Below are 27,975 nucleotides of genomic sequence, written 5' to 3'. Positions count from 1 at the left end.
AGCGGCCATGGCTCACGGGCCCAGCCGCTCCGCGGCATGTGGGATCTTCCCAGACCGGGGCATGAACCCGTGTCCCCTGCATCGGCAGGCGGACTCTCAACCACTGCGCCACCAGGGAAGCCCTGAAAGTATTATTTTTAAAGCAGATTTCGTAACTTCATAACTTCACAAGTTAAAACAGATTTCATTACTTCACAAGTCAAAATTTGACTTGTGAAGCTGAATTAATCAGGTATTGAGTGAAAGTAAAATCTCAAACTCAGCACAATTTGGTTGTATTTTAAAGTTGGCATAACTTAAATGCTGCTAATTTGTTATCCATGTATTTTAAAAGGTAGGCAGACCTGGTCTGTAATGGCAGTGCCTTGATTTTTCCCCTGATTTTGATACTTGAAGGAAGCAAAGTTTATTTAGCACTCTCTACTTATAGAGTTTCATCCCATTAATGCAAGTATTTGGCCGTTAGATCCTTTTCAAGGTAGTAGTTTTTTTTTTTTTAATAGTTTGAGAGATGACTGGAGATGTTGCATAGGGAGTGTTTGAGAAATGACCCAGAGTTAGAGAATAGGTTCTTTGTATGGCATCCTTGAATGATTGCGAATCCAGTAGAGTGGTTTGAAGATGTAGGTGATAATTATGTTTCTTTATACGTTTGAGAAGGCAGGTAGCAGCGTTCTCCACAAGCTGGAGTCTGGAGAGCAGGCATTTCACGAGGCCCTAGAGAAGGGAATTACAGCAGTCAAAGAAAGAAGAGATGTAAGTATGGCTGAGGGTTTTCCATAAGTGGAGTTGAGGCAGCTGCATATATAGGGCAGGTTCAGAATAATTTATGAACAGAATAGAGTGTTGATAAGCAGAAGGTAAAGTTGACAAGAAAGATCAAGAAGAATTTTTGAAGATAAGTGTGGGGTGAGAGGGAGAGTATTTTTATATAAGTTTATAATTTTTACTCTTACCCAAACCAATTTAGTCAATTCTTACTGCAGGAAGTTAAACTGGAAGGCCTCGGGGGATGGGGGGTGGGGGTGGGAAGAAAAATCCATAGGCATAGACTTTGTTCATGTCATATCTTAGTTGATGGTTTCTGGTGAAGATACTAGGGAATGTCAATTAATTTACATAAAACTTATTGAATCGAATATAATATGTTCAGTATAATTGAGTATAAGGCTTTTGTAGTTACTAAGAGCTATTGACTGTAGGCATAAACTGATTTTAAAATGTGTAATGTAACATGTTAAAATTGCAGTACTTCTTTACGAAGTATTTGTGTACTGAATAAATATTCATCTATTCTCAGTTTAAATAGCCGTCTTAATTTTTTTTTTTTTTTAATATTCTACTCTTGCGCCCAAACCTGAAAATGATATTTTCTTGCCAGTTTTTTTTTTTGGCTTGGATTACCAGGTAGCTATTGATTAAATACATTCTTGATTTTCACTAATTTATTAAATACATAGCTAAAGAGAGTAATTTTCCATTTGATCCCGTTTAAAAACTGACCTATCATTTGAAATTTTCACCTTTGTGTATAAATCTTACCTCTCAGTAAATAACCACTTAGGCTAATGATTTTCAGTACTCATTGATTAGGAATTGGTAGAGTATCACAGTGTAATTACCTTTCTTCTGGTTGAAGTTTTCATTCTGAGGGTCCTCTAGCAACTGTATTTGCCTGTGTGTCAGGAAAAACGCCACTGTTACATGTAGCAGTAAATTTATTCTAGGTATTGCCAGCACATTTGGCTAGGATGGACAAAAGTACATGTTTACTGCTTAACGTTTTTAATGACTAGTTTATAAGTTTCTTCTATGGGATAGCTCCACAAATGTTTCTCATTTGAAAATATTTTATTGGTTTTCGTTCTCAGATATTTGTGTCTTTTTATTAGAGTGATTGTTTACTTATGTAGCCAATTTGATAATAGAAAATGTTTTATAGCCCCTGCCAGAAAGAGAATTATAACCTTGAGTTGTGCTTAATGGTCAAAACAGTGAGTTCTTTCTTGTTGTAAGGTCCAGTCTTTCATGAAGAATTCAGTCTGAATCATTTAGAAGTTAGCTGTTATTTTCTAATGCATAGTTAAGACCATAAGGCAAAATTTCTGTGCCCTTCTTTTTTCACACTTATTCTATATTAAAATCACTTGTTCAGTGCACTTGGAAATTGGAGAGATCAATTGAAGTCTTTGTTGTAGCTGATAGGTTTACAAATCTTATTGGTTAGAAAATGAAGCTTTCTTAATGTTAATTAACTACAGTGTGCAGGGTTTTTCATAGTTTGGTCTTATTCATATTCCTAGTGATATAGTAATGTAATCATTACTTCCTGCTTTAAAATGTTATGTTTGGTTTGATATTTTACTCTAATATGGAGAAGTTGGCAGCTGTTTACTTTGTAAGAGAAATTGGTCCTAGGAAATGAAGTGAAAAATGAGTTGTATTTAAATTTTTCTTAGAATAGTATGTCTTTCTTAGAATAGTATGTCAGTTAACAGTTTCATTAAATTTTAATTCTCATTTAATTCTATCTGTATAGGTTAATGAACTTTCTGAGGAAGAAGAGGAAGATGAAAAGCTGGAACATATAGAAGAACTTCCAGAAGAGGGTGCAGAAAAATCAGATGACATGCCAGAGGTGGTACAGTTAAGGATGACTGAAAACATCCTGGAACCAAATAGTGTTACAGCATCAACAAGGTAGTATTTCAGTTGAAAGGACTTTAGTTTTGAGCATTTCATTCTAGATGTAAGTTCACTCAAGCACTAAATCACACAGATTGTAATGTATATGAAAGATTAGTTTGTATATGAAAAAGAACAATAAGAAAATTTTAAAGAAGAAACCTCGTTAAGGAGTTTTCAGTTATTAGCATTTATACCTTTCTTTAAAAATATAAGCTCTTATGTATATTTCCTCTTAAAGTTTATTTGTTTTTGTATTATTAGTGTATTAGTTGGGATGGGTAAAATTTCAGAACCTTTGGAAGTAGAATTGCCAGAGAAAGATACAGTGGTTGAGTTGACTATATTTCCAGGTCCTAGTCTAGAACTAGATTGAACTTGGCTGTAAGGAGAGGACTCTGTGATCCTTTAAGATGGTGCTTTCCAATCCTTTCCATGTATAAAGTGATATTTATAGGGCATACTGGGTAAACTTGGTAAATGTGGTAAGCTGGAGGCACTATCCTAGTACATAGCTGGGACTGTTGGACACACTGTTTAGGAAGCATTAGAGAATTTAACTCCCCGTAGGTAGCTCTAGGTTTGCTAAATTCTGTCCTTACTTTTCTGTAAAGCTCCATGGTTTTCTAATTAGGGGGACAGTTATTTGTTTAGGCCACTAGATATTTTTCATTAAATTTGTGTTCAATAGAACGGTGGTTAAAAAAGCAGAGGAAATAATTTAAGAGTCAGACAGCAAAATGTCATTTAAAAATAAGTAGTAATTTAAGGGAAGAACTATTCAGTGTCATTTAGGAAAATTATAAAGTAGTTTAAAATGTATACTTCTAAATACAACTGTTACATTTCTCTGTGGCCCTCTAGATTTTTATATTATGTATAGTTTCTTCACACGTGATTATAGTTATGGTATATTAACAAGTTTATTCACTCTTTTGCCCCAATTTAGCTTTTTGTTTGTGCTTTTCTATGTTTACATGACATTCTTTACTATATTTTAGTTATATATTACAATATTTATAAGCTGTATGTTAAATTATTTAACTGTATCTTAATTATATATTTACTGTCATTCTTTTTTCTGAACTTTGAGTTATTCCAGCTACCTTGTCATTGCTATACTACTCTACAACCTTTGTTCTTGGGTCCTTTTTTCCTTCTTTTGACTTATTTGGATAAATTTATTAGACTCAAAGAGTAAATTTTTCTATGGCTTTGGATAAGTATTTCCAGACTACTTAAAAGACTTGGCTCATTTTGCATTACCATTAGCAATATTTTCTTGAGCACCTGAAAACAATAGATTTAAATTGGTGTTCTTTATTTTGTTAATTTAGAGTTATGCCCTCCAATAAGGTAACCATTAGCAAGCTACATGTGGCTATTTAAATTTAAACTTAAAACAATTAAAATTAAATAAAATTTAAAAATCACTTCCAGGGACTTCACTGGTGGCGCAGTGGTTAAGAATCCGCCTGCCAGTGCAGGGGACACTGGTTCGATCCCTGGTCAGGGAAGATCCCACATGCCACGGAGCATCTAAGCCTGTGCGCCACAACTACTGAGCCTGCGCTCTAGAGCTCGCGAGCCACAACTACTGAAGCCTGTGCGCCTAGAGCCCATGCTCCGCAACAAGAGAAGCCACCACAATGAGAAGCCTGCGCACCACAACGAAGAGTAGCTGCTATCACTGCAGCTAGAGAAAGCCCATGCAGCAACAAAGACCCAATGCAGCCAAAAATCAATCAATCAATCAATCAATAAATTTATTAAAAAAAAATCACTTCCACAGTTGTACTAGCCACATTTCAAGTGCTCAGTATAGCCATATATGATTAGTGGTTACCATATTGGACAATGCAGATATAGAGCAATTCTATCATTGTAAAAATTTCTTTTGGATAGTGCTGATTTAGAGAGCAAATTCATTAAATATTTTTATATATTTAATTACCAGCAAGGTTAAATATTGTTTCAAATGCATGATGCCAATAGTTTCTTCTTTTTGATCATCTGTCTAGCTTTGTAGTGGATCCTCCTTCCCTCCAACACAGTCATTTTTTTTTTTTTTAATTTTTAAATTTATTTTTGGCTGCAGTGGGTCTTTGTTTTTGGGTATTCATTGCTGCACATGGCTTTCTCTAGTTGGGCTAGTGGGGGCTACTCTTTGTTGTGGTGGCTTCTCTTGTTGCAGAGCTCAGGCTCTAGGCGTGCAGGCTTCAGTAGTTGTGGCACGTGGGCTCAGTAGTTGTGACTCACGGGCTCTAGAGTGCAGGCTCAGTAGTTAGGGTGCATGGGCTTAGTTGCTCCGCAACATGTGGGATTTTCCCAGACCAGAGCTCAAACCTGTGTCCCCTGCATTGGCAGGCAGATTGTCAACCACTGTGCCACCAGGGAAGTCCCAAACACAGTCATTTATAGATGGAATCATTAGAGATTGGTGGTAATCAGGATTCCTTAATTGCAAGTTGTAGAAACAGATCTTGGTTAATGGAAAGAAAAAAAGTAATTTATTAGAAGAATGCTGGATAGGTCCCAGAGTTGAAAGGAAAAGCAGAGAGAAGAACATGGCAGCTTTGGAGAATTTAGTAACAGAGGGTCATGGAAGAATCTCTTCAGCATGTGGCTGTTGCTGTTAGATTTCCAATTACTTCTTTTCATCTGTCATTCTGCTCAAGACCAGATTCCTGTGGGGTAGCAGGGGAGGTCTGGCCTAAATTGGGTCATGTGCCCATTCCTGGCCAGGGTAGAGCTGGGTCATTGTAATTTATGCATGTACCAAGAGCATTGGATGGAGGGAGGAGCTAGTCTGCCATAGAAAAATGGGGCTAATACCAAAAGAAAGGGATAGGGATATGAGGCAACAAAAATAGATGTGTCTGTCACAGTGGTCTTCTAGATTTAGTGTTGATATCTGTAAATTTCAGTTACTATTTATACATTAACATTTTAATTTTGGCTGATTGGTTGCATAAAGGTAAAAAATACATTCTTTGATATCCACCTTTGATGAAAGAAAGGTAGGGGAGAAATATCCTAGAATGCACAGGGTCTAGAAAATAGGGAGTGCTTAATAAATTCATTTTAGGGAATTAGTGTATACTGTATTACATGAAACTAGAGATTGAACTTTAGCTAACTTAATGTTTTGTCTCTGAGTTTTTCTTTCAGGTTGCTCGCAAGCATTTTATGGAATTATTAGGTAGCCTACTTTGTATTTGTGGGAAGATATATTAGAAACCTAAGGGAAATAAACATTAAGTGACAGTTTAGCAGTTCTCAAACATTTTGGTCTCAAATGTTATACTCTTACAAATTATTGAGGACTCCGAAGACTTTTGTTATGTTGATTTTATACCTCTGGTTATTTACCATATTATAAATTAAAACAGCATATTTAAACTGCTGGGAGTGTTCTTTGTTGAGTTGTACTTTGGAAGACGCTTAGTATTTGTAGCTGAAATACAGCTATTTATGATCTAACAGGTTTTTTGTTGGTAGATTTCTCCTCTATTAGTTTTAATTCATTGATTCTCGAACTTTTTGGTTTAATTTGAGGACTACAAAGAACTTTTGTTACTGTGGGTTATAGCTATTGGTGTTTATTAGGAACCAAAACTGAGAAATTTTTTTAAAGTAGTAATGAACTCATTACATGTTAATGTAAAATTTTTTAATCAAAAGTAACTTTTCCAGGGGCTTCCCTGGTGGCGCAGTGGTTGGGAGTCCGCCTGCCGATGCAGGGGACGCGGGTTCGTGCCCCGGTCCGGGAGGATCCCACATGCCGCGGAGCGGCTGTTCCCGTGAGCCATGGCCACTGGGCCTGCGTGTCTGGAGCCTGTGCTCCGCGGCGGGAGAGGCCACAACAGTGAGAGGCCCACGTACCGCAAAAAAAAAAAAAAAAAGTAACTTTTCCAGAATCTCTCAAAAATTTTTAGTGGCATTGTTTTACATTTGTACAAATCTCTTTAATGTCTGGCTTAAAAGATGGTAGCTAGATTCTCACATTTTCTTTGGCATTTAATGTGTTGCCATATGTTATTTTGGTTGAAGTAACGTGAAGACAGTCTAGCATTACACAAGTATGTAGTTGGAAAAAGGTAGAGAATTTTTATAGCCTTTTCAGATAATTGTGGATATTCTTCTTTGACAATACACCAAACTTGGTAAGTGGTAGTTTCTTAAAGGTTATTTGTAATGTGGAACCTGAAAGCATATCTGAATTTTTCGTACTCTGATCCATCAGTCTGTTTTGTACTTTGAATCTTTTAGCCATGCTTAATTTTGTGATATGGTATATTGGTTATTTGGAAAATACTGCCTTACTGAGTTATTCAGAGCCTCCAAATAGTGATATATTCTGTTATATAATATCAAAATGTATATTCTTTAATATCATTATTGATTGTGTCAAAATATCTTTTAAGTATTGGGATGCTATTGAACTTATGGAAGAGGATACAGGTTTTCCAGAATTCTAATTTTTGCTTGAAAACCCAAATTTTATCAGTACTGTTAGTCTTGCTCATTTTTGAGAAAATTTCTGCCAGATATTCAAGTTGGAATAGCCATAGTCTGTCGGGCAGTCTTTCAAGTAAAAATGTGTATTCCATGGTAAAAGTTCGTTTCTCAACTCAAACAAGACAAGCATTGTACTAAGCTGTGCAGCAGAGTTGCTTTGTGTGTACTTCCTATTTGTCACACCAAATATTAAAAAGAAGTGTACTCAAGGGCTGAGATAAAATTAATAATGTGTATTACTTTTTCATCAAGGACTGGCTCCTTTTTTTTTCCTTCAGTATGCGGGCCTCTCACTGTTGTGGCCTCTCCCGTTGTGGAGCACGGGCTCCGGATGCGCAGGCTCCGCGGCCGTGGCTCACGGGCCCAGCCGCTCCGCGGGATGTGGGATCTTCCCGGACCGGGGCACGAACCTGTGTCCCCTGCATCGTCAGGCGGACTCTCAACCACTGCCTGGCTCCTTTTTAAAAAAGATCACAGCGGGTAGTGATGAAGAATGCAATGGCCATGGTATAGTTTGATACCACTTGCCTGGACTTATGCTAAGACCCCAAGGAATCTTTTTCTACCATTGATTTTGTATCATCAAATATCAGCACAGTGACAAAGGCAAATGTCATGAAAACAGTTTTGATCTTTTGTTTCATGGAACACCCTTTGAGAACCAGTGGTTTAAATATTCATGTATGAGTTATATTGATTGACTTATTTATGCATCTGTTATTTCTATACATTGTTTGCCATTAACCATATGTTGTTGAGATTTGAGCTGAGTTGAGTGGAAAAAGTGGGATTTAGAGTGTGGGTAGCCTAGGGTGCATAAAAAGCAGAAGTTTTGGTTGCTTCTGAGGCTCAGTCTTATCCATGAAGTTCATGGAAATCTCAAGCTTGATTCTAAAGTGCCTTGTATCTGTAGATGAAAAATTATTGCTTTATAGTCACATGTTTATCTAGTATTTGGATTTATTTACATATACAAATGTTAGAGGAGTCTTTACATTTAAAAAATTTAAAGAGAGATTGGAGAGTTCTGAAAGAGTTCTTTATTTTCCCTGTGCTTTTCAGTCTTTTTCCTAGACTGTATTGGAAAGGTTTATTTTGGCTTGAGGTTAGTTAATTTTTAATTTATATTGCTTCCAGAACTACAAATAAAAAAACAACTAATTGACCTTATTATAAAGTTCATTTAAAGTTGTGCTTTTAATTTAATGCCTTGCTAAAACTTGGAATTTAGAAAGAATGAAGAATTTGATACTATCTTTTATGTACTGTTGATGGTAGGGCTTCATTTTGGTGAGTTTACTAGCTTATGATGGTTCGATTTTAGGTGTGATGCAGGAAAGAAGGTGTAGTGATTAAGAAAGAGCTCTGAGTTGAGGCAAATTGGTTTGCACTTCATTCTGTGGATACCTTATTGTTGAAGAAATATGCCTTCAGCTGACTATAGGGGCGAGAGAAGTGTAGTAGTAACTTTTTCCTTTAAATCTGTTAAGTAAGCAGTTTGCAGAATATTTCAGTTGACAATCAATTCACCACATTTTCGCCAGCTAGATTCCACTTAAAAGTGCAAAGAGGAGGAAAATGTGCTTTGGTGGGAGTATCAGAAATGTTGGGTGGGAAAAAGTAGAATTTATGCTTTGGGTCATAAGGTGATTTTATTAAAGTAAAAACATTTTTTGAAGTATCAGAGCATAATAGATATTGACAGGTTCTCTTCCTCCTTCCTATTGCCCTGAAAATTATGCACTTGACATTTTAAAGACTTGTGGTTGTTATAACTTATTGACTAATTTTCTAATAGCGAGGCATCTTTCCAGTTTACTCTTGTCATAGGTATAGGGTATTCCCAAGTTGATGGGGAAAGTGAAGAAGTGCGTTTTGCTTTTGACTGGAAGGGGATATGTGGTTTTGGGTTGTTTTTTTTGTTTGTTTGTTTTGTCTGTGCTGCGTGGCATGTGGGATCTTAGTTCCCCGACCAGGGATCAAACCTGCGCCCCCGCCCCTGCGTTGGAAGTGCTGAGCCTTAACCCCTGGACTGCCAGAGAAGTCCCTGTTTTATATATTTATTTTTCGAAACCACAGTTTTTTAAATGGTCATTTTAGTGGGGCTCTGGCATGAATTATCTGGAAAATATCCTAATTTTAGATTTGAAAAATTAACCATTAATGCCTTTCTGAAAATGGATGATGAGTGAACAGTAGCTCTCTACCTATTGTGCAGCTGTTTCAGCAATGTCATATTTGTCATAATTTATAACTCTTGGTATAGTGTGATTAATGAAAACAAACAGACTTTTTTTTCTGCTTTACACTGAGTTAGGCTTAAATATTTTTATCGGCGTTCCAGCCAGATTCAAAATTTTGTCCCCCTTTCCTTATCTCCCACCAAGTTGCTTATTTAGTACTTGGGAAAAAATTTGTGGACTGTTGATTGGGTCCCTCCTTGTCAGTAGTGACCTCATGTTGCAGCCTGCTTCCGTTTTGACTGCAATTCTGATTGCTCGGCAGTTTTTATAAGCCTGTCACCATCCTTTATGATATTTGAAGTCACTTTACCTTATGTTTTTGTTAGGAGATGCCACAGTGCCTAGAATGGCTTGCAAGGCTGTGTTACACAGGTAAAATGATCCTTATCAGATTTAATTGAAGCAGAGCTACAGTACTTTTATTGAAGTATTATTTGTAATATTAAATATTTGCAATTGGGAAATTAAATTAATAGTAGTTCCCTATGATAATTGTATTTGAATTACAAAAAGTTAGTAATTGGAATAAATGGCTGCAAGATTGATTTTGTGTTCTCAAGAAGATTATGTGATTCTAGACAGATTTAAAAATAGAGTTAACAGCAGAAGGGAGAAGAAGGTCAGAATGACTACAGTCTTTAACGTTATACTTGATTGAAGCCTAAAATACGTGTGACCCTTGTGATTTATTGTTTGCCCTTTTCGTCTGGTGGTTTAATGAAAACAGTTAGGATTTTTAAGTGGTCTTTATGGCATCTGTCTATAGTACCTAAGTAATTTGACCTTGAATTTGTCAGCATTTATTTTTTGTGTGTCTTTATTAATCAGAACTCACATTCTTATGATACTTAGTTATTTTGCTTCTGCAGATGCATAACTATATTGATAAATCTTTTTTATAGCCATAGGTGTATGTTAGCCTTGGTTTGTACATAAGTGCTTTATTCCCCACAGAACTTGGCAAAAGTCTGAAAATAAAGAATAATTAAATTCCTTGAAATCTGAAAAGTAAATCAGTCCTTTTTCTTTCAGAAATTCAGAGAACAGTTTTACAGTCAACTTTGTAGCCTCAGTGTGACTCATAAAGTACAAAATCTATTTGTTTGATTTGTTTACTATAGCTTTTCGGGGTAGGGAGAAGGTTCTTACTGAAAGCAGCTGGTTATTTGATTGTCCTAGCCTATTCAGGGCCAAAGAATCTTTACTTTCATACTAATAGAGAACAGTTTTACAGTCAACTTTGTAGCCTCAGTGTGACTCATAAAGTACAAAATCTATTTGTTTGATTTGTTTACTATAGCTTTTCGGGGTAGGGAGAAGGTTCTTACTGAAAGCAGCTGGCAGGGCCAAAGAATCTTTACTTTCATACTAATAATCTAGCTTGCTGATGATTACTTTTATATATTTTAAATTTAATTCCCATAGCACTTAAAAGGGATAGGAAACTGAAAGATCAAATCCTCTGCCTACCCACTGAATTTTTTTAAAAATATTTGTTTATTTATTTATTTTGGCTGCGCCGGGTCTTAGTTGCGGCACATAGGATCTTCGTTGCAGCATGTGGCATCTAGTTCCCCGATCAGGATTTGAACCCAGGCCCCCTGCATTGGGAGCATGGAGTATTACCCGCTGGACCACCAGGGAAGTCTTTACCCATTGAATTTAAGACCATTAGAACTTCTGTTCTGTTTGGCTCCTTTAGATAACTGGAAAATATTATTATTTTTTAGTACTTATTTATCTTATTTATTTATTTTCTTTATTTTTTTGGCTGTGTCGGGTCTTAGTTGCGGCACATGGGATCTTCGTTGAGGCATGCAGGATCTTTCATTGCGACACATGGTCTCTTTGTTGCAGCACTTGGGCTTCTCTCTAGTTGTGGCACGGGGGCTCCAGAGAGCGTGGGCTCTGTAGTTAGCGGCACGCAGGCTCTCTCCTTGAGACGCTAGAGCTCAGTAGTTGTGACGCGTGGGCTTAGTTGTCCTGTGGCATGTGGGATCTTAGTTTCCTGACCAGGGATAGAACCCGCGTCCCCTGCATTGGAAGGCAGATTGTTTACCACTGGACCACCAGGGAAGCCCTGGAAAATATTATTAAAGTTTAATCTTTTGGGAGGCTAGATATAGATCTCGGCCAGTGTTCCTTAAGTTTATTAGTGTGGATAAGAATCATCACTGGTGCTTATTAAAAATGTAAACTCTTGGGTCCTACCTCAGAGGTTTGGGGAGGGACCGAGGAATCTACTTTCTTAAAGTTTTTTTTTTTTTTTTTTAAACTGGGAAAGAAATCATACATACAGAAACGGGCATAAAACAAATGTATATCAAAACAGGTTAGTAAAAAGCAAATATCCAAATATCCCAGATCTAGAAATAAGCACTGAAAGCACCCTGGTAGCTCTCACAATCCTGATCTCCTCCCTCTCCACTAAAGGTAATAACTATGCTGACTTCCATGGCAATCACTTTCTTATATATTTCTGAGCTTTATGAAAATTAAACTTGCTATATGTACTTTTTGATCCAGCTTCTTTCACTAAACATGGTATGAGAATTTTATCCATGTGGTCACATGTCACTGTGGTTTGTTCATTTCAGTGCTGTAAAGTATTCCATTATATGATTGCACCACAATGATCCAATTTACTGTTGCTGGAAAATTGGATTATTTTTATTTTTGACTATTGTGAGTAACATTTCTGTGTACATTGTTGTATACATCTTCTGGTGCACACATGCATGCACATTTACTGTCTTTCAACTTAAGAAACTATTGCTAAATTGTTTTCCATAGTGCTTTCTCCAGTTCTCATTCTAACAGTGTGTGAGCCTTCCCATTGCTTCATTCTTGAGTACTTCATTGTCGTTTTAATAAGGTCCATCCCTTTTTCATATGTGTATTGGCCAATTTCTTCTTTGGTGAGATGCCTTTTCAAGTCTGTTTCCTATTTTTTGTTGGGTTATCTTTTTCTTATTGAAAACGAAGCCCTTTTTTAGGAGCCCTTTAAAAATATATGTTGTAAACGTATTTTCCTCATTGTGTGTTATGGCTTTTCCTTCTCGTATTGTGTCCTCTGATGAATAATTCCCAATTTTAATCAAGCTTATCATTCTTTTCCCTTTGTGATGCTTTTTGTGTCCTGTTTAAGAAATCTTTTTCTAAACACACACCCCTGTATTATCTTCTGAAACTTGTATCATTTCACCTTCCTTGTTTAGGTCTGTAATCTACCTGGAATTGATTTTTGTCTGTAGTGTATGACAGCGGTTGCCAAGTTACCGTTTTCAGTATGGATACCAAATTGTTGTGGTACTCATTTTTGAAAACACTGTTCTTTCCCTGCTTTCCATAGTAGCATCTTTGTTCTAAATCAGGCATGGGACTGTTTCTGTATTGTATGTCTATTCTTGTGCCAGTACCATACTATATTATTTACTTTGGTTTTATGGTATTTGAGGTCTAGAGTAGGGTCTGCATCTCCAATAAAATAACACTGTTACTTCAGGAGAGTCTGATACAGGTGGCCCTAATTTATCTCTCCCCTCCTCCCCTTTTCCCCTTTCATTCCCCTTGTTTTCTGTGTCTGTGAGTCTGTTTCTGTTTCGTAAATAAGTTCACTTGTGTTATTTTTTTAGATTCCTCATATGTGATATCATAACAGTATTTGTCTTTCTCTGTATGACTTATTTCACTTAGCATAATGCCCTCCAAGTCCATCCATGCTGTTGCAAATGGAAAATTTTGCTATTTTTTATGGCTGAGTAGTATTCCAGTGTGTGTGTGTGTGTGTGTGTGTGTGTGTGTGTGTGTGTGTGTAAACACATACACCACATCTTCTTTATCCATTCATCTGTTCATGGACCCTTAAGTTGCTTCCATATCTTGGCAATTGTAAATAATGCTGTTATGAACATTGGAGTTAATGTATCTTTTTGAATTAATGTTTTTGGTTTTTTTGGATATATACCCAAGAGTGGAATTGCTGGTCGTATGGTAGTTCTATTTTGAGTGTATTTGGAAACCTCCATACTGTTTTCCATAGTGGCTGCACCAATTTACATTCCCACCAACGGTGTACAAGGTTTCCCTTTTCTCCACATCCTCACCAACATTTGTTATTTGTATTCTTTTTGATGATGGCCATTCTGACAGGTATGGGGTTTCTCTTGGTTTTGATTTGCATTTCCCTGATGATTAGTGATGTTGAGTGATTATTTTTCTTTTGTTTATTTGATTCTTTGTAAAGTGTCTTGTGTCCATGTATCCACTAGCATTTTATTGATAATCTAATCTAATAAAAAAGGGTGAGAAAATCCCTCTGGGAGAATGAGTAGATGGCTAACAATGGCAAATTTGAAAAAGAACAGAGAGGTGATGTAAACCCTATGAAAAGTTAAAACATGATAGAAGGCTTTAGTAACAGACTGGTGGACTCTGTAGTTGAGAATTGGAACTTTTTGAGAATTTGTTGTAAGATACAGTAAAAGCTCACCAGAAATCACAAATTAAATGGTGACAAGAATGTGATGTTAGATGTATATATTTTCTTCACACCATTCAACATACTACACTGTCAGTGGATAACGGTATTAAAAGTAAAATGAATGTTTCTAAATAGGTAACAAATTATCTAAACTTAGAGACTGCTAAGTTACTAAGGAAAATATACCAGATTTAACTTTTATAATGAAATAGCAACCTATAACCAAAATTAAAAATATAATCAACAAATCATTGTAGCAAAATATCAGAAAAAGATCTAATATCCTAGTTGACATTTAAACATCCTTTGGGGAAAGCCTCATTTATCATTGTTTGTATTTTGTTTTTTTTCTGCAAAAGTCACTAAATATTTAACTTTCAGTTCATCTGAAACTGCTAGAAATAGACTGATGGCTACACTGTTTTTTGTGCACATATATGTGATTTTTCTCCCCAGCTTTTCCTGATTTCAGAAATGAAAATGATTAAATGATTTCATTTAAATATGAAAAAATTTTTAAGTACTTTCCTTGAGGGTATCATCATGAAAGCATTTAGCTAGGAATAACTCATTCATGAAAACTAGTATAATATTGGCAGTTAAAAAAATTTTTTTTTAAAGCTAGAGAGGTTATGTGTGCCAAACCAGGATGGCTTACTGTTGTCTGATAAAGCAGTGGTGCAATTTGCTACTGATGTGTCTGCTTAAGGGAGACCTGAAGATTGTTGGATGAATGGTAAATGGTGTTCATTTGGTTTCCTACAGACAATCCTGAGACTATTAACCTGATAGACATTCTTCCTCATGTTGGTTAGAGTATCTGTCGGCACATTTTACAGAGGATCTTCATAAAACGAAATTTACTTTTTAAAAATGATTCTTCTTATTGAAGAATCATTTGCATACAGAAAAGTTCACAAATCATAAGACCATTGAATTATCAAAAAATGAACTCAACTTGTATAACCACCACCTGGGTACCTGCTCCTGTCCCTTCTCAAATGCTACCAATCTCTCTGTTCCCCCAAAGTAGCCACTATCTGACTTTGATTATTGTAGATTAGTTTTTTCTCTTACTGATTTTTTTCCTTTGAAAATCAACTTTACTGAGATGTATTTTTCACACAACAAAATGTATTCATTTTATGAATGATGAACATCTATACATATATATGGCAGTCAAGATAGAGACTGTTTCCATCACTTCATGTGCTTCTTTACAGTTCTTTACAGTAATTCTCCCCCTGACCCCCACAGTTTCTGGCCCCAGGCAATTACTGATCTGCATTCTGTCACTATATAGATGAATTTTGCCTGTTTTAGAATTTCTTATAAATGGAATCTCATAGAATAGGTACTCTGTGTCTGGCTTCTTTTGCTTGTGTAATGTTTTTTGAGATTCATGTTATTGTATGTATCAGTTGTTCAAGACTTTTATAGAAAAATGCTAAGTATATTCCATGGGATATCCTTAGGGATATTCCACACTTTGTTTATCCATTCACCTTTTGGGGTTGATTGCCGTTTTTGGCTGTTATGAATAAAGCTGCTGTGCTTGTGGAGGTCTTCCAATGGACTTAAACTTTCATTTCTCTTGTGTAAATACCCAGGAGTACAATTGCTGGGTCACTTGGTAGGTTTTGTAAGAAAACTGCCAAACTGGCTTCCAAAGTGGTTGGAACATTTACATTCCCACCAGCATTATGTGAATGTTCTATTTGCTTCACATCCTCACCAACACTTTAATTTTAAACATTTTAGTAGTATCCATATCTCGTTGTGGGTTTTAAGTTGTTCTTTCGATAACTGTGGTAAAAATGAGTCTACTGTCTGTTTTTATAAGTATCAGTAGATATTGTGGTACAAAATTTGCTAGGGAAAGTCTGTTACCAGCGCAGTGAATGATGTGGCCTGAATTTTAGTTTCTATTTTGCCTTTTATTTTTGTAGCTTGAGAATATCCTCTGAGTAGGAGCAAGTGCTATTACTTCTGGCAAGGAGTACAGGGCCAAAATTGAGGCCTCCATACTATCCTAGATGGGTACTTTTGTTTGGCCCAGTAGTCAGTTTTTTTCCCTTCAGGCTTGGAATAGGTCAGTGTTCCTTCCAGGTAAGCGCCAGATGAAGTAGTTGCGGCCCCCCTCTCCTCCATGCCCCCCCACACCCCACACAGAGTATGTATTTTAAGCGTCTTCTTATGTGAAAAATAATTTCTTTAGAAAATTAGAATAATAAACTTAGTGCATGTTCTCCTGGGTGTATCAAGGGTAGTGTAAATGTGGCAGTTTTCACCACATTTTATAGTCATTTAGTATTGAAAATTTTATAGCTGATTTCTTTCTTTGATTACAGTGCCCATATATCTCCTATCAGCAACTTACCAGCCTCTGCAGAGTAAGTAGTATACTTACAGAAGACAATTTAAAATTAAAAAAAATATATTACTAAACTGTAGAAATTAAAATCATGTACTTACTTTAGAGGAAGGATTGTACATAAGGCAGTGAAACCAGTATTTTATGTACTTCAGTCAGAACAAATGAAGAAGGAATGAATTACACTCACATACAAAATAAAGATGAACTTTTTTCAGATGATTTTTTTGATCTTCTCAAATGATTGAAAATGTCAAAAGAGCTTTTTTATGAAGTTTTTTTTTAATGGCTGCTTTATGTATGTATGTATGTATGTATGCATGCATGCATGCATGCATGCATGCCATGGCACATAACATGCGGGATCCTAGTTCCCCGACCAGGGATCGAACCCGTGCTCCTTGCAGTGGAAGCGCGGAGTCCTAACCACTGGACCGCCAGGGAATTCCCTGAAAAGTCTTTTTAAGTGGCTTTATATGTATTGAGGTGAGGAGTGAATTACTGGGCCAAGTGATCATTCATGCCTCAGTAGTAATAGTGACATGATTGGTATAGCTTATTTGGGCAAATTTCATTTTAAAATTTAAGCCAATGTTATGTTTTCCTATTTCTTTTTCCCCTCTAGCCTGTTCATTTAAATACCATTATAATTTTTTTTTTAAACTGGTTGTACATTTTAAAGTTTGTGTTTATGTGACCAAATAACTAGTTAGGGTGACTGCTTCTCACTAAAATTGTTCTGTTTTATAGCATTTTAGAAAGAACAATTAGAGCAGCTGTGGAACAGCACCTTTTTGATCTGCAGAGCAGCATAGATCATGATCTTAAGAATTTACAACAGCAAAGTCTGGTGTGTAATAATGAAGCAGGAAGTGTTAATTGTGATGGGGAAGGATCTAATAACCAGTAAGAAACTTTTAAAACATTTTACTGTTATTTATTGAGTTATAAAATTGTTTTTTCTTTAAAAAACTGTATTTTTTCTTAAATGATGGGGTGTCATCTTACTTGAGCATTTCTGAAAGTCAGTGTGAAAAGTGACTTTGTATATACTTGCATATAAATTGTGTATACTTCTTAACATTGAAAATCTCATAAGTCTTCCATTAAGGTAGTAGGCATTAAGTCCAACACAGCCTGTGAACACCAGATGAAGTAGCAAGCTTACTTTTAGGATCCATGTTATATGAAAAATAACTTTTAAAAAAGTAGAACTATATTCTGTTTTCCAAATGGTCACACCATGACATGCAGTTATGTAGACAGATAGGTACAGGGACAGCAGATTGACATCACTCCTAGCGCATATGGTCATTGAGTGAAATGGTAGATGGAATCATCCTTTGCTATTTAACTTATCACCTGCCTCCAGCCTTTGCCTTCCCTACATGCTGTTGTTTTAGGTTAGCTGTTAATAATTGAATTTGTGTAAGTTAAAAGTACTCTATGTATTGTGTGATGTGTGATGTTACTCCACTTTTCATCTGACTTGTTACCTTTAAATGACAAAAGCTTCATCTCCTTTCCTATTACCTCAGCCCTGCACTTTAGGATATATAGGTTCCTTTCTGTGAGACCACAGTGCAATGATTTCATAGTTTGCATTGATCAGTTTTTGTTTTGGGGACAGATCTACAGAGCAACATCGATCATGATCTTAAGAAAGAGGTACCCAAATTTGGAGAATTCATAGGAAGGCAAAAAAAATTGATGACTGGGTAGAATTCTGTTTTTGTTGTTAAGAATTAGATTTTTAAAAGGCCAAATGTGTCAGGTATACTAGACTAGCTATCAAGTATGAAATGAAACTGAAAAATGAATGGATATAAAAGCCAATGCTTGGAATATGTTTATGGAATACGGTATTGTACAACTGCAGGTGTGCCATGTAGTCTGCATCGATGGCATCACCAGCCTGTGCAGCTCGATATGATGGCCCTGATTTATATGCTTTGAAGGCATGATTTGAACTATACAAGTGGATCTGTAAGGAGTATTTGAGTTGAATATGAAGGAAAGAAGCAGTATCTAAAAGTTGGAAATAGTAGGAAAATGTTTCAAAGGATATAATATAAGCAGATTTCTTGGAGTTTGCCCTTAGGTTAGCTAGAGATCCTGAAAACCTATGCCCATTCTCATACAGTATTATGGAAATAACTCATATTCTCATTAATAGTGGTATCATCTTTGTAAACAAAAACCTGCAGTGTTGTGCATATTTTAAATTATATAAGATGAAAAAATATGCAGTAGGAAGCTATTCCCTTTGTACTTGATAAGGTGTTGGACACTCTGGTACCTAGTGCTAGACTTGTATTTTAATCGATATACAGGTCATTATTATGATTTAGAGTATGCATTTATAAGGGAAATCATTATTTTGGCACATAAATTATTTTTAAAACCATTTATTTGCTTTTGAAAATATTCAAAGTGGATAGCAAACCAGGTAGGTTCCTCACAACATCCCATGGAGAGACAAAAATAAACTTTGTACACTTAATAATCTAACTTGGCAAGATAAAGAAACTGTGGCTCTTTATGAAAAAGACAAATTTTCTTTGACAAGGAAAAGTTTCAGATTGTTACTTTTATTTATTTATTTTAAAGGCATTACGTATTCAACATGTGGCCTGATCTGACTTTTTAATCTTCATTACTAGGGTTGATATTGCTGATGGTATTATTAATGCCAGTGAACGTAACAGAGACTGTTCAGAACCTGTGGCTAGCACTAATTTAGACAATGAAGTTATGCAGCAAGATTTTGTATTTGAGGATGAAGAAAATAACCAGGTAAGAAATGCTAAGACTTAAAAATCTCTGTGTTAGGTGTACTAGATTACAATTCTGACTGCTTCATGTGTTCCTTTGTTACCAGAAGCCATAGTTCAATATCTTTGCTGTTACACATGTTTGTCTTGATTATAAGTCCCAGGAACATACATACTCTCAGTAGAGGTCAGGAACTATCATTGAGTAGAGAAGTAAATATAAAACACCTTATTTTAAAATACTTTTCTGGAAGGAAACAAATTACAATGTTAACTAAGGTGGTTGGTGGTATTATGGTTGAATTTCGTTCTTCATAAACGCCCTGTATGTCCCAGATTTTTTCCTAAAGAATATGAGATCTTTTCATAATTATGGAAAACCCATGAACATCATTTAAAATAAATTTTCACTGTCACAATTTTTCGTAGTAACGTTTTTAAAATAATTTCAATAAATGTACAAAACAACATTTTTCTAAGACATGTTTCAAAGTTTAGTTTTGTTAACACTTTTTATTCTTATTTTTTTATTTTTTAAAAATATTTATTTATTTGGCTGTGCCAGGTCTTACTTGTGGCACACGGGATTTCATTGCGGCATGCAGGATCTTTAGTTGCGGCATGTGAACTCTTAGTTGCGGCATGTGGGATCTAGTTCCCTGACCAGGGATCGAACTTGTGCCCCTTGCATTGGGAGCATGGAGTCTTAGCCATTGGACCACCAGGGAAGTCCCTTGTTAACACTTTTTAAGATAATATACTTAATGAATGAGGAAATTTTCTTCAGCATGTTTTCATTCTAAATCATAAGCTAACATACCTTTAATAAGGAATTTATAGAGATTTGTATGCTGGCTTTGCCTCTTAATAGCAGTGTGACTTTGACCATGTTACCTAACTTCTCTGAGTTGTTCTTTGCTTTTCTTTATAGAAGTGGGAGGTAATACCTCTGTTAGAGGATTGTTATAAATATCCAAAGAAGTAAAAGTATAAAGTTATTTTATAAACTGGAAAACATTTTACAGAAGTTAAGCTGCTGTTGTTACTTTTACTGGACTTGTATATTACTTGTGTATTAATATTCTTACTTCCACTGGTGTATTCGATTAATCTCTTTTCATCTATTCTTGGTTATTGCTTCTGTTGTTGTCTCTTTGCTCTTTCCTGGTTTATCGGTTTCTGCCTGTCTACTGGATCATTCCCATCAGTGTAAAATATTTTGGCTGTTACTTTTCCCATGTTTAGGAAAAAACCCTCTCTTGACCCTTCTTCCCACTCTAGCTACACCACCATTTTTCTGCTTTCCTTTTTAATAAAATTACTTGAATGAATTGTCTGTGTCTGTTTAATTTCTCTCCTCACATTCTATCTTGAATCCACTCCAGGCAACCTTTACCCTTAACATTCCTCTGAAACTGTTCTTGCAAATCACTAATTATGCCTTTTGCACATTTTACTTGACCATAAGAGCACAGTTTGATTCAATTAATTATGCCTACTACCTGGATACATTTTCTTCACTTGGCTTTCAGGATATCGCACTCCTCTGGGTTTTTTTTTTTCTCCTTGACTGGCTGCCCTATCCCTTTGCTGATTGCTTTTCACTTTCTGAAATTTAGTATGGCCCAGGGCCCAGTTCTCAGGTCACTAATTTTCATTCACTCCCTTGGTAAACTCATTTAGTCTAATGGTTTTAAATACCATACAGACAATGGAATACTGTTCAGCACTAAAAGGAAATGAGCTATCAAGCCACAAAAAAACCCATGGAGGAACCTTAAATGCACATTACTAAGTAAAAGAAGCCAATCTGAAAAGGCTTACTAGTCATACTATGTGATTACAACTATGCTAAAGGCTCCCAGGCTTCTATCTCTAGTCCAGATCTCTCTCTTGAACTTTATAGATTCCTATACCCAGCTGTTGTACCCAACATTGAATATCTTATAAACATCTTAATATCTTATAAACATCATATAAACATTTTATATGCATCTTAACATGTACCACACTGTACTTGTAATCTTGTTGACATATGTGTTCTTCTTTTGTCTTTAAAATCTCAGTAAACGGCAGTTTCTTCTTCCACATGCATAGGCCAAAAGCCTTGGGTCGTCCTTGATTTCTTTCTTACTGCACATCTAGTCCGTTACAAAGACCTATTGATTGTACCTTCGAAGTTTGTATAGAGTCTGACCATTTTTAGTGTTTCCGTTGCCACCACACAGGTCCAATCATTTCACTTAGATTAATACAGCCTCCTAACTGATCTTATCTTTTCTGCCCTTTGGTCTGTTCTGAGCAGCAGCCAGAGTGATCCTTTTAAAATGAAAATTACATAATGTCAGTTCTCATCTCAGAACCTTCCAGTGCCATCTAGGTATAAAAATATAACAATAGGCAGTAGGGAAACATGGACTGATGGACAGTTATGATTGAGACAGTTCAGTTTTAAGGTGCTGTCTGGATTGCTCTTTGCCCAGATATCCCTATGGCTTGTTTCCTCATCTGATCCTGCATATTTTTCCTCAGTTTTACCTTCTCAGGCCAAATCTCATTACTCTATGTATTAGCAGGCCTTCTCACTGACCTACCTCCATCTAGTCTCTGAACTTTTTGTCCTTCTTCACTGTCTTCCCCCCTTAACCCTTAATACTTCTGTCACCATTGCACATATCTATTGTTAGTTTGTTTCCCATCATTAGACTGTAAACTTCATGAGGGCTGAGATTTTCATCTGTTTTGTTTATTATTACATCCCCATTATCTAGAACACATAGTATGTATTCATTAAGTATTTGTGGAATATATGACCAAATAAATAAATGTCACCTGGCAGATAGTAGGCAACTCAGTAGATTTGCTGAATGAAGTTGGTGTATTAGTTACTTTAAGAAAGCAGGAATTCTTTTTCTTTTTTAAGAGACTATTTTTAGAGGTGTTTTAGGTTTACAAACAAAATTGAGAGGGAGGTACAGAGATTTCCCATATGTTCCCTGCCCCCACATATGCATAGCCTCCCCCATTATCAACATCACTCACCAGAATGGTACATTTCTTACCAAGAGTGAACTTAACTGACATACCATAATCACTCAAAGTCTAGTTTACCTTAGGGTTCATTCTTGGTGTTGTCCATTTCATGGGTTTGGAAAAATACATAATATACTGGGTTTTTTAACTGTGCTCTGCCTGTTCATACCCCATCCTACCAGCAACCACTGATCTTTCTATTGTCTTTATAGTTTTGCCTTTTACAGAATGTCATATAGTTGGAATCACATAGTATGTAGCTTCAGATTGGCTTCTTTTACTTAGTTATGTGCATTTAAGGTTCCTCGGTGTGTTTTTTGTGGCTCGATAGCTCATTTCTTTTTAGTGCTGAACAATATTCCATTGTCTGTATGTACCACAGTTTATTTCTCCATTTACCTACTGAAGGACGTCTTGGTTGCTTCCAAGTTTTGGCAATTATGAATAATGCTGGTATAAACATCTGTGTGCAGGTTTTTGTGTAGACTTAAGTTTTTAACTACTTTGGGTAAATACCAAGGAGTGCAATTGATGGATCATACAGTATGAATTTTGTAAGAAACTACCAACTGTCTTCTGAAATGTCTGTACCAATTTGCATTCATACCAGCATTGTATTAGCATACCTAATGCTCTCTAACCTCACCAGCATTTGGTATTGTCAGTGTTCCAGATTTTGGCCATTCTGATAGGTATGTAGTTGTATCTCATTGTTTTTTAATTTGCATTTCGCTGATGACATATGATGTGGGAGTATCTTTTCATATGCTTCTTTGCCATCTCCTATATAAAGAAGTGTATCTTCTTTGGTGAGAAGTCTTTTTTTTTTTTTTTTTTAATTGGGTTTTGTATTCTTGTTATTGAGTTTTAGTTCTTTCTTTCTTTTGGCTGTGCCATGCCACTTGCGGAATCTTAGTTCCCCAACCAGGGATTAAACCCCGGCCCCTGCAGTGAAAGTGCCAAGTCCTAACCTCTGGACCGCCAGAGAATTCCCTGTTGAGAAGTATTTTAAGGTCTTTGGCCCAGTTTTCAATTGGGTTGTTTCTTTTTTTTTGAATTTTTGAATTTTATTTTATTTATTTTTTTATACAGCAGATTCTTACTAGTCATCCATTTTATACATATTAGTGTATATATGTCAATCCCAGTCTCTCAATTCATATCCCCCCCGCCACCCCACCACCAGCCGCTTTCCCCCCTTGGTGTCCATATGTTTGTTCTCTACATCTGTGTCTCAAGGGTTGTTTCTTATTATTGAGTTTTAAGAGTCCTTTGCTTTTTTTGTATAACAGTCCTTTATCAGGTGTGTCTTTTGAAAAGTATTTTCTTCCAGTCTGTGGCTTGTCTTCTAATTCTCTTGATATCAAATTTTGCAGAGCAGAAGATTTTAATTTTAATGAAGTCTAGCTTATCAGTTACTTGTTTTATGGATTGTGTTTTTGGAGGTGTATCTAAAAAGGCATCACCATTCCCAAGGTCATCTAGGTTTTCTCCTGTGTTATATTCTAGGAGTTTTATAGTTTGTGTTTTACATTTAGGTGTATGATCCATTTTGAATTAATTTTTGTGAAGGGTGTAAGATCTTTGCCTAGATCCATTTTTCTGCATGTGGGTGTCCATTTGTTCCAATTGCATTTGTTGAAGAGACTATCATTGCTCCATTATATTGCCTTTGCTTTTTGGTCAAAGATCAGTTGGCTATACTTATGGGGTATTTCTGGGCTCTCTATTCTGTTCCATTGATCTCTTTGTCTATTCTTTCATCAGTACCACACTGTCTTGACCACTGTTCCTTTATAATAAGTCTTGAAGTCAGGTAGTATCAGTCTTCCAACTTTGTTCTTTTCCTTCAGTATTGTGTTGGCTGTTCTAGGTCTTTTACCTCCCCCCATAAAGATTAGAAGCAGTTTGTTAATATCCATAAACAACTTGCTGGGATTTTGATTGGGATTGCATTGAATCTACATCAAATTGGGAGGAACTGACATCTCGACAATATTGAGTGTTCAATCCATGAAAATGGGATATCTCTGTATTTATTTAGTTCTTTGATTTAGTGCCTAAGAGTTCTATAGTTTTTCTCATATAGATCTTTTTAAAAAAATTAATTAAAAATTTTTTTGGCTGCTTTGGGTCTTTGTTGTTGCATGCGGGCTTTCTCTAGTTGCAGCGAGCAAGGGCTACTCTTTGTTGTGGTGCGCAGGCTGCTCATTGCAGTGGCTTCTCTTGTTGCAGAGCACAGGCTCTAGGCGCATGGGCTTCAGTAGTTGCAGAACGCAGGCTCAGTAGTTGTGGCATGTGGGCCCTAGAGTGCTCGGGCTTCAGTAGTTGTGGCGCATGAGCTCAGTAGTTGCGGTGCACAGGCTCTAGGGTGCGTGGGCTTCAGTAGTTGTGGTGCACAGGCTCAGTAGTTGCGGTGCATGGGGTTAGTTGCTCTGCAGCATGTGGGATCTTCCCGGACCAGAGCTCGAACCTGTGTCCCCTGCATTGGTAGGTGGATTCTTAACCACTGTACTACCAGGGAAGTCCCCCTCATATAAATGTTATACCCAAATATTTCACTTTTTTGGGTGCTAATGTAAATGGTATTGTGTTTTAATTTCAGAATGCAGTTGGTGTATAGAAAAGCAATTGACTTTTATTAACCTTGTATCCTGAGACGTAATAATCACTTATTAGTTCCAGGAGATTGTTTTTGTTAATGCTTTCAGATTTTCTACATTACATAGACAATCAAGTCGTATGTGAACAAAGATAGTTTTATGTCCGCCTTACCAATCTGCTAACCTTTTTTCCCTTCTCTTGCCTTACTGTATTAGCAAGGACTTCTAATACAGTGTTGAAAGGGAGTGGTGAGAGGGGACATCCTTGCCATGTACCTGAACTCAGTTAGAAAGTTTATAGAGTTTCTCACCAATAAGTTTGATGTTAGGTGTAGGTTTTTTGTAGACAGTCATTATCAAGTTGAAAAAGTCCCCTCTGTTCCTAGTTTACTAAGAGTTTTTAACATGACTGAGTGTTAGATTTTGTCACATGCTTTTTCTGCATTTCTTGATAAGATCATGTGATTTTTCTTTTTCAGCCTGTTGATGATATATGATTTTCAAATGCTGAACCAGCCTTACATACCTGGGATAGATCCTACTTGGTTGTTGTTCATAGTTCTTTTAGTAGTTTTTTAGGTGCTTGATTAGCTAATATTTTGTTGAGGATTTTTGCATCTATATATTTTTTCTTTTTATTGGAGTATAGTTGCTTTACAATGTTGTGTTAGTTTCTGCTGTACAATGAAGTGAATCAGCTATATGTATACATATATTCCTTCACTATGGACCTCCCTCCCACCCCTCCACCCCTATCCCCCCATGTAGGTCATCACAGAGCACTGAGCTATACAGCAGGTTCCCACTAGCTATCTGTTTTACACATGGTAGTGTATATACTGTCAATCCTAATCTCCCAATTCCCTCCCTGTGTCCACACCACAAGTCCATTCTCTACGTCTGCATCTCTATTCCTGCCCTGCAATAGGTTCATCTGTACCATTTTTCTAGATTCCACATATATGTGTTAATATACAATATTTGTTTTTCTCTTTCTAACTTAATTCACTCTGTATGACAGACTCTAGGTCCATCCACATCTCTACAAATGACCCAATTTCGTTCCTTTTTATGGCTAATATTCCATTGTATATATGTACCACATCTTCTTTATCCATTCATCTGTTGATGGACATTTAGGTTGCTTCCATGTCCTGGTTATTGTAAATAGTGCTGCAGTGAACATGTGGGTACATGTGTCTTTTTGAATTATGGTTTTCTCAGGATATATGCCCAGTAGTGGGATTGCTGGGTCATTTGGTAGTTCTATTTTTAGTTTTCTAAGGAACCTCCATGCTGTTCTCCATAGTGGCTGTATTTACATTCTCACCAACAGTACAGGAAGGTTCCATCTTCTCCACACCATCTCCAGCATTTATTGTTTGTAGATTTTTTGATGATGACCATTCTGACTGGTGTGAGGTGATACCTCATTGTAGTTTTGATTTACAGTTCTCTAATAATTAGTGATGTAGAGCATCTTTTCATGTGCCTCTTGGCCATCTATATGTCTTCTTTGGAGAAATGCCTATTTAGGTCTTCTGCCCATTTACTTTTAAGTTTAATTAGGTCCCATTTGTTTATTTTTGTTTTTATTTTCATTACTCTAGGAGGTGGGTCAAAAAGGATCTTCCTGTGATTTATGTCCAAGAGTGTTTTTTCCAATGTTTTCCTCTAAGAGTTTCATAGTGTCCAGTCTTAAATTTAGGTCTTTAATCCATTTTGAGTTTATTTTTCTGTATGGTGTTAAGGAGTGTTCTGATTTCATTCTTTAATATGTAGCTGTCTATTCCCAGCACCACTTATTGAAGAGACTGTGTTTTCTCCATTGTATGTTTTTGCCTCCTTTGTCATAGCATAGGTGACCATAGGTATGTGGGTTTATCTCTGGGCTTTGTTTCCTGTTCCATTGATCTATATTTCTGTTTTTGTGCCAGTACCATACTGTCTTGATTACTGTAGCTTTGTAGTGTAGTCTGAAGTTGGGAAGCCTGATTCCTCCAGCTCCATTTTTCTTTCTCAAGATTGTTTTGGCTATTCGGGGTCTTTTGTGTTTCCATGCAAATTGCAAAATTTTTTGCTCTAATTATATGAAAAATGCCATTGGTAATTTGGTAGGGATTTCATTGAATCTGTAGATTGCTTTCGGTAGTATAGTCATTTTCACAATATTGATTCTTCCAATCCAAGAAAATGGTATATCTCTCCATCTGTTTGTGTCATCTTTGATTTCTTTCATCAGTATTTTATAGTTTTCCGAGTACATGCCTTTTGCCTCCTTAGGTAGGTTTATTCCTAAGTATTTTATTCTTTTGTTGCGATGGTAAACAGGATTGTTTCCTTAATTTCTCTTTCTGATCTTTCATTATTAGTGTATAGGAATGCAGGAGTTCTTTGCATTAATTTTGTATCCTACAACTTTACCAAATTCATTGATTAGCTTTAGTAGTTTTCTCGTGGCATCTTTAGGATTTTCTATGTATAATATCATGTCATCTGCAAACAGTGACAGTTTTATGTATTATTTTCCAATTTGTATTCCTTTTATTTCGTTTTCTTCTTTGATTGCTGTGGGTAGGACATCCAGGACTATGTTGAATAAGACTGGCGAGGGCTTCCCTGGTGGCACAGTGGTTAAGAATCCACCTGCCATTGCAGGGGACACAGGTTTGAACCCTGGTCTGGGAATATCCCACGTCATGGAGCAGCTAAGCCCGTGCACCACAACTACTGAGCCTGTGCTCTGGAGCCTGTGAGCCACAACTACTGAAGCCCGCATGCCTAGAGCCCATGCTCCGCAACAAGAGAAACCACCACAATGAGAAGCCCACGCACCGCAATGAAGAGTAGCCCCCGCTCGCCGCCACTAGAGAAAGCCCATGCGCAGCAACAAAGACCCAATGCAGCCAAAAATACATAAATAAAATAAATAAATAAAGAGTGGCGAGAGTGGACATCCTTGTCCTGTTCCTTATCTTAGAGGAAATGCTTAAAGTTTTTCACCCTTGAGAATGATGTTTGTTGTGGGTTTGTTGTATATAGCCTTTATTATGTTGAGGTAGGTTCCCTCTGTGCCCACTTTCTGGAGAGTTTTTATCATAAATAGGTGTTGAGTTTTGTCAAAAGCTTTTTCTGCATCTATTGAGATGATCATATGGTATTTCTTCTTCAATTTGTTAATGTGGTGTATCACATTGATTGATGTGCGTATATTGAAGAATCCTTGCATCCCTGGGATAAATCCCACTTGATCATGGTG

The 27,975-nt window shown here is 36.4% G+C and overlaps 1 protein-coding gene across 9 annotated transcripts in view; it reads left to right on the top strand.

Annotated features, from left to right (window-relative positions):
* The window catches only part of FAM13B (family with sequence similarity 13 member B), a 90,174-nt gene that overhangs the window by 30,686 nt on the left and 31,513 nt on the right, over positions 1 to 27,975 (top strand). For 4 of the 9 annotated variants that reach the window (XM_024120090.3, XM_024120107.3, XM_024120072.3 and 1 more), the window contains exons 7-11: positions 661 to 756; positions 2,540 to 2,700; positions 16,284 to 16,325; positions 17,057 to 17,212; positions 18,970 to 19,102. In XM_024120090.3, the coding sequence (XP_023975858.1) occupies positions 661 to 756; positions 2,540 to 2,700; positions 16,284 to 16,325; positions 17,057 to 17,212; positions 18,970 to 19,102 (588 nt within the window). The remainder of the gene's footprint in view (positions 1 to 660; positions 757 to 2,539; positions 2,701 to 16,283; positions 16,326 to 17,056; positions 17,213 to 18,969; positions 19,103 to 27,975) is intronic. The other 5 variants (XM_024120103.3, XM_024120118.3, XM_024120077.3 and 2 more) reach the window with 4 other exon arrangements.

The sequence above is a fragment of the Physeter macrocephalus genome, chromosome 8 (assembly GCF_002837175.3).
Source record: "Physeter macrocephalus isolate SW-GA chromosome 8, ASM283717v5, whole genome shotgun sequence".
NCBI classification, from domain to species: domain Eukaryota; kingdom Metazoa; phylum Chordata; class Mammalia; order Artiodactyla; family Physeteridae; genus Physeter; species Physeter macrocephalus.
This window is presented reverse-complemented; position numbering and strand designations above follow the sequence as displayed.